General features: G+C 40.8%; 1 protein-coding gene across 2 annotated transcripts in view; it reads right to left on the minus strand.

Annotated features, from left to right (window-relative positions):
* The window catches only part of alpha-Cat (catenin alpha), a 52,759-nt gene that overhangs the window by 22,927 nt on the left and 17,166 nt on the right, over positions 1 to 12,666 (minus strand). For both annotated transcript variants that reach the window (XR_011442748.1, XM_043214156.2), the window contains exon 3: positions 11,543 to 11,860. Coding sequence is in view for 1 of the 2 variants with exons in the window: in XM_043214156.2 (XP_043070091.1) it covers positions 11,543 to 11,860 (318 nt within the window). In the remaining variant the exon portion in view is untranslated. The remainder of the gene's footprint in view (positions 1 to 11,542; positions 11,861 to 12,666) is intronic.

The raw sequence follows: 12,666 nt of genomic DNA on the forward strand, positions 1-12,666 counted from the left end.
CTAGCCATGACCCCACCGAACGGCGTGAAGAGGAAGACCCCAGGGTCAACCAACCGGCGGGCCCCCAAAGGCGAACCCTGGTCCGGGAGCGTCTCACTCGAAGCAGCGAAAGGGCTCTTATAAATATAGGAGGAGAGCAGCCTTCATTTTAATGAGGGTGGACCCATCGGCCAAAGCCAACCCGGACCAGTCCGAGATAATTAAGTGGGCAAGGGAGGTCCTGCCCGACTTTAAACCGGAAAAGGCGGGAGTGAGGCTGGATCCGAATAAACGTGCTGGGTCAGATCCTGCCAAGGAGATAGCCCAAAGCGTGAAAAGGCAGAGGTCCACGGAGGGAGAGGCCCCCCAAGCCAAGAAGAGGAAGGCCCAGCCGCAGCAGTCCAACCTCTCGTTCCCCGAAGTGACGAAGGGAAGAACCCTAATTGGAGTCCTGGACAAAGGTTCCAAAGATGGGCTCATCCCCAAGGACCTTTGGCGACGAGTGGTCAACGAGTTGCATGGACGCTTCGTGGAAGAGATGCTGCAGAGCGGAGGACCCCCACCAGAATGCGAAGACGCAGGATGGTATCAGGGTAGCGCCATGGTAATTGCCTGCCAAGATGCGCTATCGATAGAGACCTACTAGCGAATGTTAGCATCGCTTGGAGAGGTCTACATCGGGGCAAAGCTGGTGGCGGTTGACTGGGAGGAGCTCCCAAGTAAACCAAGGGAGCACATGTAGCTCACAGAAAAGCCAGCCGACCCTAAGACCATCCTGACGATGCTTAGGATGTGAAACCCGACGCTTCCTACGGCGGACTGGAGAGTCGCCAAGGTCGAGGAGGCGGTAGGATTGCGAAGGCAGGTCGTCGTCACACTCAACGAGGAGACCATGAAAGCCCTGGAAAAGTCAGAGCACCGGATAAAGTATGGATTCCAGCATGTGACGATCCGTATTTACAAATCCGATACGAAGAGCAAGCCAGGATAACCTCTTTTTGCTACCCAATTTCAGTAATGAAGACCACGTAGCCGCAGCCATAGAGAGTCCAAAGGGTCCTCTAAGGTTGTGTTCGGCGTATATGGGCCACGACCAGGAGGCCCTCCCCCCGCACCCGCTACTCAAACAGCTGGTGGAAGTCGGCACAAAGCATAAGATCGACCTGATCATAGGTTGCGATGCCAACGCCCATCATCATCAGTGGGGAAGCACTGACACGAACGAGAGGGGTGAGTCAATTTTCTATTTTATCCTAGGCTCCAATCTTCTGGTGGGTAACAAGGATACAGAACCCACCTTCATAGTCAAGAAGAGAAGGGAAGTACTTGACATTACTCTTTACTCGGACTCCATAGCTGACAGGAATGTTAGATGGGGAGTCCTGTAGAAACACTGTTTCTCTGACCATCGATACATAGAATTAGTGGTCAATTTTGAGAACTTTAATCGACTAACAGTACGCAACCCGAGAAAAACGAACTGGGAGTTATAAAAGAAAAAACTAGAAAGATCATTGGGGAAACATCCAGCAAGGGACGTTGACAGTAGGGAAGCCGTGGATGCCATGATGGAAACGCTTACGGCAGCGTGCGCCAGGGCATTCAATAAAGCTTGTCCCAAAAACAGATCGGGCAGTAGCAAGTCAAAGAAACCACCATGGTGGTCGCAAACACTTGCGCCCTTTCAGACCAGGCCTCACAGAGGCACATTTCCCGGGATGCTCTCTAGAAGAAACAACCCTGGAAACGCAGAGTTAGCCCCTCCCTTCCTGACCAACTTGAATACCTATTGAGTGACAGGTATCTCTGCTGGGCGATAAATATCCTCAAGCCTTTCAAATCCCCAGGCCCAGATGGCATTGTCCCGGCTCAACTAATTAAAGCCGAACCCAATCTGAGGTCTTGGGTCAGAAAAGCTTTCACAGCAATTTTCAGAATAGGCACCGTATCCCCAATGTGGTTGCGGACGAAAGTCGTATTTATACCCAAGGCGGGAAAACCATCGCACTGCTCCCCTAAGGACTTGAAACCTATAAACCTATTGTCCTGCATCCTCAAGACAATGGAGAGACTAATCAGCCCCCACATTAATCTTACCATCAACCCAGATCATATTTCGGGATCCCAGCATGCGTATAGGAAGGGCCGATCAACGGAGACGACAGTCCACGAGATCACTACTTTCGTCGAAAAGGCACTTAGTGACAAGGAATACGCACTCATTGCTTTTCTAGACATAGAAGGTGCGTTCAACAACATCCTAGCAAGCTCGATAATCAATGCGCTGACGAGACTAGGAATAGACAATCAATCCATACGCCATATAGAGCAGATCCTGGTAATCAGGGCTGTTGAGGCGTCACTAGGAGGAGAATCTATTCATAGATACGTCAGAAGAGGCACTCCGCAAGGAGGCGTACTCTCACCCCTACTGTGGAACGTGGCGGTTAAAAGCCTACTGCGATCCCTAAAAGGTGGTGGTTGCAAAGTTATTGCTTATGCGGATGATGTCGCAATTGCCTTCTCTGGGAAATTTCCCCAGACTCTATGCGACCGCATTACGGACAACCTTAGGGTTCTCTCAACATGGGCAGTCAGGAATGGACTAGGTGTAAGCCCATCCAAAACCGAGCTCATCCTTTTCACCAGGAAGAACAAAATACCAAACTTAAGGCTTCCAAAACTATCAGGAGAAACACTATCCCTTAGCGATAGCGCCAAGTACCTAAGGATTACGCTAGACAGGAAACTGGACTGGAAGTCAAACACTATGGATAGAGCTAACAAGGCAACAATCGCGCTCTATACTTGCAGAAAAGCCATTGGCCTTAAATGGGGAATGTCCCCAAAAATAGTAAGATGGCTTTACACAGCGGTCATAAGACCCATCCTTTTCTACGGGGTGGTGGTCTGGTGGCCTGCTCTCACAAACTCCACAATTAGAGAGAAACTTAGGAAAACGCAAAGGATGGCGGAGGTCTGTATCACAGGCAGCCTACGTATGTACTACACCGACGGATGCCCTAGACTTCATACTCGACCTATTACCGGTAGAGATAATGGGGGTCAAGCCACGCTATTAGGCTACGCGAGACGGGCATAAGGAAAAAGACAGACTATGGACATACCAAGTTGGACCTACATCATTGCACGCCAATGGGGGCTACAGACTACTGCGTTTCTGTTGATTATCCCACCTTAAAATATAAAGTACTTATAAAATATAAGGTATCCATTCCAACAAAGGAGAAATGGGCCACACAAACCCCGGGACCAGCCGGTTCCCTTCATATTTACACGGTTCAAAATTGAATGGCCAGGTGGGAGGCGGTTTCCATTGCGAGCGGCTGTGTCTAAATGAGTCCTTCAGACTCCCCGACCACTGTAGTGTGTTCCAAGCAGAAGTAATAGCTATCGGGAAGCACTTAAATCCCCAACACTTACTGGCAATCAAGACACAAGATTTAGAATAATTTCGTCGTTATAAGCGAATTGTGCTAAAAGCGGAAGCGTTCTAAGCCGAGTTCTTTTCATATAAGTTTGTATGGGGACCAACCAAACCATTGAGTTTTCGTCGCAATAACCGGACGGCCGCTATAAGCGGAGTCGTTATAGCCGGATTCTACTGTATATACAGTGATATACAGTACCCTTGTACTCTACGAAAAAAAACCGCAAAAAATCATATGTAGCCAAGAAATATTTAAGTTGGTTTTTAAAGTCTAGAAAATTTCTTTAACCTTGCAAGCAACAGAATCATCTCCAAATCTAAAGGTTAAAACGAAACAATCAAGTCGATATCTGTACTAGAAGTACTTTTGGTCGACATAAAATATATTGATATGATTTTTGTGCAGTAGTGTTAACAACGAATAGCAAGTCTAACATGTGAATATGTATTTGTATGGGCACCACTGCACAGTGGGGTATTTACCCGGTTTTTGTGGCATTAATTTAAAAACAAACAATTTTAAATTCTTATTTGAATTAAGTTAATAATAATAAAATTAAGATATTTTGAAAAAATTGGCGTGGTTCCGCATTTTTTTTTTATAAATTTTTTATTGTAAAAATTAAAAGAAAAAAATTTGTTTTCTTTTTTATAGCAATAATGGTAGTTTTAGGCATTTAAAAAAATGGTCGTGGTCGTCCCTTTTGTTTGCGGGAAATCAGAGGGAAGTTGCTTTGTTTTTTTGGCTTTAATTAATAACTTGCAACCGAGGCAAGATATTTGTATGGCGTTTTTTTTCTAGTTTTATACATACCATGACAAGTTTTTTGAAGCAAAGTAGGTGGTTTCCACCCCCGCCCAAAAATTCTTTTTTTTCAATATTTGCTGTAATTGCTAATAATAATTTATGCTATTATATATAAGGTTTTCAAAAAAGTATTGCGGTATTTTTATTTAATTTTTAAATGTTTATAAAATTGGTTATAATAATGCGATTTAAGTCAAATTTGCCCCTCTTACAAAAGCTCGCTTCCCTATTGGCAAAAAACTCGGAGAGCCAATTTTCACACGACTCTTTTGTGGTCAACTTCCGACTACCAAGCTCGGTTGTCGTAGACAGAAATTAGTAGTAATCACTTGGTGCGAGATTCGAACTATACGGTGGATGCAAAAAAACCCCCCATCTGAGCTCCCGGAGCTTCTGGCGCGACACCAAAGATGTGTGTGGCCTGGCGTTGTCCTGATGGAAGACAATTCGGCCTTTATTGATCAAAGATAGCCTCTTTTGCATTAGTGCTGCATTCAAGCGGTCCAGTTGTTGGCAGTACAGGTTCGAATTGAGCGTTTGACTACGACTGTTTTCGCTTCCCGTTGTCGTAAGTGACCCACTTTTCATGACTGGCCCATGACTGGCGACATCATCCGCTTTAAAAATGGGTCGATTTTGTTGCGATTCAGAAGCCATTCGCATGCATCCATACGGTCAAAAAGGTTTTTTTTTGCGTCAAGCCGTGTGGCACAAATACATGGAGCTTTTTTTTGAATCCAAGCTTCTTTAAATGGTTTGATGACTCAAGCCCAGCTCTTGGCCGATGCTACGGCTGCTTCTATGCCGGTCTCTTTCGATTAATTCAGCGACTTTATCGCAATTTTTGACGACAGGCCTTCCGGATCGTGGCGCATCTTCGAAAATAAAAACAGCATCGGGCCTAAAGGCTGCAGAAATTTTACCTGAACAATTACAACGAACTGCGAGTCCTGATTAAACGCTTTACTCCCAAAATCATTTCACTTCAAGAAACCCACATAACGTACACCCAACCAATCCCTATTCCAGTTAACTACAATATTTACTACACAGCCCGGATGGCGGCGCGGCAATTTTAATTCACAAATCTATACAGCACAAATCCATCCCTCTTCAGAGCACAGTTGATTCCATTGCATTGGAAATTCAGTCTGTAAACAAATTTAATATAATAGCATCCTATATACCTCCTAACAAGAAATTCAACCAACCAGATCTCCATTCAATTTTACCACCAGGAAACTCCCCAAATCTAATTACAGGAGACTTCAACAGCTGGAATACCAGCTGGGGATCCCCAAAAACTAATCTGAGGGGAAGAATATTAGGAAAATTCATTCTGGATAACAACTTCATTATCCTTAACAACGGACAACCCACGCATTTCTCAACACATAGGACCTTTACACATATTGACTTGGCATTCTGCTCACCTGAACTTAAAGGAAATCAGTGACTCACTCCAAGGAAGCGATCACTTCCCAATCACCATCGAAATTTTGCCGAAAAATCAGAAAGCAAGTCAAAACTTTGTACAACGATTCATTACTCGCAGAGCTGATTGGGAAAAATTCGAGATGCTAACTGAAGACCTGAACAAAAAAATACCAATATCACTAAACATTAATCAGGAAGCAGGCAATACCAAGAAAATTATTTTGCAAAGTGCATATGAGAGCATTCCACACACGAGACCACCTAAGACCCACCACAATGTTCCTTGGTGGAATAAAAAACTGGAAGGTCTGAATAAGGACAAATTTAAAGCCTGGAGAACATTCAATAGAGATATGTCCAACGACAACCTCATACATTATAAACAAAATGAACGCCAAATTCAGAAGGGAATTAAATTTGAGTAAAGCCAATAGCCTATTTAAATTGACTTCGACAATCTCTCCTCAGTCCAAACCGAAAGCAATTTGGAGTAATATAAAAAAGCTCTGTGGTCTTCACAAAGCTACACAAATACACGCTATCAAGGACAACAGCCGTAGCGATTTGCTCACCAGCTCCGAAGATATTTCTGAAGCCTTCGCAAGATATTGGTCACTCCATTCAGAAAACTCCCAATTCTCCAACCTTTTCATTGAAGAAAAAAATAATCTAAATACGCTAAACTTTTTATCTCCCCCACACAAAACTGCAGCGTTCATAGAACAGGATATAAGCTTCCTAGAATTCTCATCGGCACTAAATAGCTTAAAGGGTCACACCCCAGTCAAGATAAGATTAACTATGACATGATACGACACGTCGCTGAATCACTGAAAATGAAAATTATCCGCTTTTTCAACAACATTTTAAAATCTTATATTCCTCAATCGTACAAAATCAGCACAATTATACCTATCCAAAAACAAGGTGCAGACAAAACCCTGACGGAATCATATAGACTTATCTCCCTCAACCCATGTTTATCTAAAACCCTTGACAAAATAATCTCAAAGCGGCTATGGTGGTTTGCTACAACCAACAAGCTACTGAACAGCCGTCAACTCGGATTTAAAAAAGGGAAATCTGCAATGGATTGTCTGCTTTACACAGAAGCTCTAATTAGCAGAGCCCTCTCTGAAAAAAGACACATATCCATTATATCTCTTGACTTCGCAAAAGCATTCGAAAAAATAGGTTTGCATACCATCACAAATCAACTATCAGTATGGGGCTGCGGCCCATTAATTATCAAATATGTGATGAAATTCATGTCAAAAAGGAAAATAAGAGTTCGTGCCAATGATAACACCTCAAGGACACACCCACTCCACAATGGCATTCCGCAGGGATCTCCCCTCTCGGTAGTACTTTTTCTCATTGCGTTCAACAGTCTCTCAGATATAATCGACAAGCACAAGGAACTTCAACACACAGCTTATGCGGACGATTTTAACATCTTAATACCATTGAAAAAAGATAAAAACATTTTAATCAACCTCGACATGCTGTTTACTGAAATCAATGAATGGTGCCAAAAATCCGGCGCAATGCTTTCAATTTCAAAATGCAAACACATCCACATTTGCCGGAAAAAACAATGTTCATGCCAGGTCTCTACACAATCCGCAATTATAAACACAGTTAACGAACTAACTATTCTAGGTCTGTCCTTCAACACAAAATACAAATTCAAACCCCACTTCAATAAATTACACAAATCACTACAGAAATCATCAAATATAATAAAATGCCTTTCCAGCGGAAAATACAACAGCCACCCCAACACCCTTGTTGAAATCGTCAAAAGCCTATGTATTTCCAAAATTGATTACGCTTTACCGATATACGGTAACTCCTCTAAGTCACTTATAAAACCAATTAAAACGTTAATAACCTCAATCTTGCGAACATCTCTGGAAGCCTTCTGCTCTACACCCACTTTCAATCTATACCTGGAATCTAACATCGAACCATTAGAAACCAGAATCGAACACTTACAAACAAAAACAATTAACACTATCATGCACGCAAACGACACACCTCTAAGAAAAATTATCCAACAGATAACCAAAAACAACACAAAAAAATACCGTACCTCAACGGTCGACCGGTGCATTTCTCGAAGTCTAAAGCTAGAACTTCCAACCTCTCTTCCTCATAAGCCTAAACCAATATTACCGCCCTGGTTTCTAGATATCAATCTAATAGATACCCGACTAAGCCGTCTAAAAAAATCTGATACAAACAAGGACATATTTGTCCAACAATTTCTAGAAATGAAACACCAGCTCATGAGGAAGAACTTCACGCTCCTGTTCACAGATGGATCCTTGAACAAGGAAATAATTGGCTTTGAAGTAACGACAGAAGACGATACCCTTAAATAAGCTGTCCTCCCAAGCTACTCAACAGTCTACACGGCAGAGGCGATTGCTATTCTTGAAGCCATCAAAATAGCAGTCAAGATTAGAGGGAAATTCTGCAACTGCTCAGATTCCCTATCCACATTGGAAGCAATAGCCAACATAAACAATTCCAGCTTTTATGTATCAATCCGTCAATCCGCGACCTTCTGCTTAAACATAAAAACAAAATCAAACTCCTATGGGTCCCCAGCCACGTCGGAATCAAGGGCAACGAAAATGCAGATGCAGCAGCGAAAGGAGCGACCATCGCTCCACTATTTTCTACAACAAATGTTAACCGTGGAGACATCAACAATCAATTAAAATCTGAGTCCCTCAAAAAAAAACCTATAATCTTGCAAAAATCATCGCAGTGGTACCAACAAATTAATCCTGAAGCAATAAGCATAGCCGACTACACTAAAACTACACAGACCTCCAACCTCCCAAGAAGAGAGATTACCAAAATAATCCGGCTTCGACTTGGCCACACCAGACTCACCCACGAACATCGCTTCTCACAGATACCAAACTATCAATGCCAGTTCTGCACCACGGACTCCATATCAATCTCCCATATCCTTGACGACTGCCCCGCCCTACAAACACATAGAACAAATTTTCCAAATTTTAAACTCACGGAACTATTAATTGACCCTAATCCAGCAAACCTCCAGCTAATTCTAAACTTCCTTAAATCAGCTAATCTTTTGCATCTCATATAACTTTATATGTTATTAAATTTATAAATAATTTAAGTGTAAATAACTTGTTACCACACGTGTAAATAATCCTATTATATTCATTATTTTTTATAAGCTTAATTTATAAGCAAATATGTATGTAACACCTTCCGGCCGAAAGCCACCGCAGCTATGGCCGATCCCCATCTATACCTAAAGTTTGCAACTTTTGAGTGCAGAGTACAATAAATAAATAAATAAATAAAAACAGCATCGGGCCTAAAGGCTGCAGAAATTTTATTGGCAACATTAGATGCATTTGTGCCCTTATCGTAGAGCGTGAACCGATGCGACAAATAAAACTAGAACTACGCGCTTGCAAAGACACCTAGCGGAAATACCGCAAAACTTTTTTAAAATCCTATTATATTCATCATTTTAAATTTTTATGTTGTAAAAAAAATCCTCTGCTCAACAATCAACATCATTGAAAATCGTCTCGTCAACAACGTTACTAGGCTCCAGTTCGCAAGATAATTATTTTAGGACTTCTGGTGGGAGAGATAGTCAAAATAGCAGACTGGAAAAACCGTTTGCTCTAAAATTTGGGTTGAGTAAACCAAAATTTGTCGCTGTCATGGGAAGCCAGGGATATTTGTCCACAATAAGTTGGCCAGTCGTATTGCAAAGTTGCTCATACTAGACCAGTCTTATTGGCAGTTGACATGATAAACAAATTAGTAGGGTTCTCAAATAAAAATAACCTGGATGCCAATGCCAGTGATTTTGGAAACCTCTACATAGTTATTAAATGGACGGCGCGCAGTATTTCCGACATTCGTGCTTTCCAAAAACTTACGCTGGATGTTTTTTTCCGAAACAAGGACATTTTCGGCTTCTTTTGTAATTCCCCACTTTTTTCATTTATGTTGTACCCAGCATGAAGTAGAAATTCAAAAAATCTAATCCAACAATGTAATGCAGTGGACTTACTCCCTTTTTTAAATTGTCTAAAAGTGGAAGGAACTTAAAGCACTTAAAATTTGTGTTTTCTAAAAAATCTTTTGGTGTTACTTTACAAATGGGGCAAGCTTGGTTCGATTTTGTATTCGTTAAGACATTGACCACTTTCCTATAAATTACTGTTAAAAACTTTCTATATAAGTATGAATTTTTTGTTAGCCCTTGCATACCGCTCTTTTGTGAAGCCTTGTTCTAAAATGAATGCCAGAGCTTTCTCAGGGGAAGAGCGCACTGGCTTTTCTACAGGCTTACTTAGTAAATTTCTAAAAAGTTTGGCTTTAGCTGGGTTTAGGGCAAGTAGTTTTAATACAGCCGCTAAATCAAAAAGCTTGGGCTTTCTAGAAGCTATGCTTTCGGCTTGAACCAAAAGGCTTGCGTTGTTTTTCTGGGCCGTTGGGAGATCGGTTGCATGCTTTTGTTGACCTCTGGCTCCTTTCAAACCAAATGGAAATATTAAACGTCCAGCTGGCTTTATTTTTGGCCTTTCTTTGCATTTATTTACTATCAAATCTAAGCTAAGCATCCATCCATCCAATTGGAAATTTTTTAGCAAACCTATCCAGTTTCCGATTAAATTTTTTCTATTTTCGCAATAAATTTGCGGAAAATATTCGCACTTTCTCCTTTATCATTATTTAATTTTGTTGAAGAATGCTTTCATTCACTTTTTCTCTAATAATTTTCAAATTAGCGTGGTTCTGAACTAAGAATAAATGGCTGTACATCATGGATATGGACCAGGGGTGCTCAAATTTGTTTTATGGCAGAGCGTTTACTAACACAGTGTATGGAAAACGTGTATATATGTATATAGCGGCGCTTTTGTGTTGGGGCACAGAGAAAAAAAAACAGTTTTAAATATTTATTTTTGGTATTTCTTTTTCTACATTCCGTTTGAAAAAGATTCAATATTTTAATTAATTTTAGTGGTTGATAATTTCAATTGAGCTTCCAGGTTATTATTATTTAGCCGATTTCTATAATTATTTTTTATTAATTTTAAGGTTGAAAATGCTCTTTCACAAAAAATGTAACATAACACTTACCATCGTAAGTACCATCGTCCACCACGAAATAAATCAAAAGCCAACGCAGACAGAAGAATAAGTTCCAGTGCATGTGCTCGAGGAAAAAACAAAAACAAAATACATTGCGTTCAGCGAAGCGTGACGACGGATAGTGATGTCACGGAGAAACAAGCAAAATTGTTTTTGTTTCGCATGCAAATCGAAGTCCGTATGCACGGTGCTTATGGGCGCACTACCCACTGAACAAATCTGAAAATTTTTTGAAACTCTTCCCAAAGTTGAACTTTTATTACGAAAGCTTTGTACGGACACAACTTGCTATAACTACCAATTGTTAGAAATACTATCATGAGCATGACTATCCATTTTAAATTGTACTTATTTGTGCTTCGACGTTCAGGAATTATTATTTTGAAAACACACTGCAAAATGAAGCCAAATGCGAACACGAAACGTAATTTCCCAACAGCTGACTTTAATCGCTGGTATTTTAATACTTGACTGAAAATATACCGTTTTTGGTATCTAACATAAGATTTTTGATACGGTAACACTTAAGTATCCAAAATTTGAATACATTTAAAACACACATTTATGCCACAAAAATAGGGCAAATTTTCTAGTGTGCACTGATTTATACTGTTTGAATACTGTTTTATGCCCCTAAAATAGGGGCCTGCCGATTGATTTTTGGCTTAAAAAAAATTTTTTTTGATCATAATACTTACATCAAAGTCATCCAATGCAGCAGCCAGTTCCCCAGCTCCACTGTAAACATCAGCAGGTTGCGTCGATTTTCCTTGGGCAACATCACTTATAGTGTTTACAGCATCACAAACTTGTTTCAGAATAAAATCGCGGTTAACTTTTGCTAAATCCAGTTCCGGATGACGAACGTAAACTTTGGAAGCGGTCAAAAGCATAGTGGAATGCTTTTTAAGCATTGCACGAGCAGCCGCTAAATCATCCCTCAATTGTGGATCCTTAAGTTCTTGCTGGCGTTTTGCTGCTTGTTTTATAAGTTCTCCAGCATTACGACCAAATTGCTGAAACAATCATAAATAAATAAGTAAACATTTTATGTGGACATTTGAAAGATATATTACATAGAGACCTTCCGAGGGGTAAAATTTATTACAGGAAATAGAATGTACGAGCAGCAATCCTGAACCAAACATTTTTTTTCGGAGTTTAAAAAACTGTCTGAAAATTGGTTTTGAATCTTTGACAAAAGATTTGACGTGCTTTGACAAAAGATTCATATTATATATTAACTTAATATTTCTGAATAAAAATAAGTAAACTGAAACCAGCTGGGTATTCTTTAGGAATCGGTGGCTACAGAGCCACTGAAGAGGGTTTCGCACTTTTCCCAGATATATCCCAGGGTGTGACTGGCAGACAGAAAATATCATACGACTTGTTCCTCCCACTTCTTTCAAATTTCCTATAAGGATAAGGTTCCCTTGCACCTTTTTGGGCAGAAATACCTACGGACGTTAAGTGCCTTAAAAAATTGAAAATCCGGCGCCGCCGTAGATTGTCTGTATCTCACTCAATTTGTAGTTGCCCAATAGGGCAATAATGTAATACATGCAAACATCCAAAATTGAGCTGAGACTTAAGAACTTCCCAGCCTGAGAACTACGTTACACATTTCGTTTGTTTACACTGTGTGTATGCGGCAGACCTGTGCATTACTAATATTTACACAAAAGACTCAACCAAAACTCTTCATTATAGGCTATATCTAGTCTAGGGGTGCCCAGTCCCATTGCTCTCGGTGCTCCATTGTTGTTGGAATTGCTCTTTCATATGGGAAACGAAATTTCATATACGTGTGTTGCTCCCA

Source organism: Drosophila bipectinata, chromosome 3L, assembly GCF_030179905.1.
Source record: "Drosophila bipectinata strain 14024-0381.07 chromosome 3L, DbipHiC1v2, whole genome shotgun sequence".
NCBI classification, from domain to species: Eukaryota; Metazoa; Arthropoda; class Insecta; order Diptera; family Drosophilidae; genus Drosophila; species Drosophila bipectinata.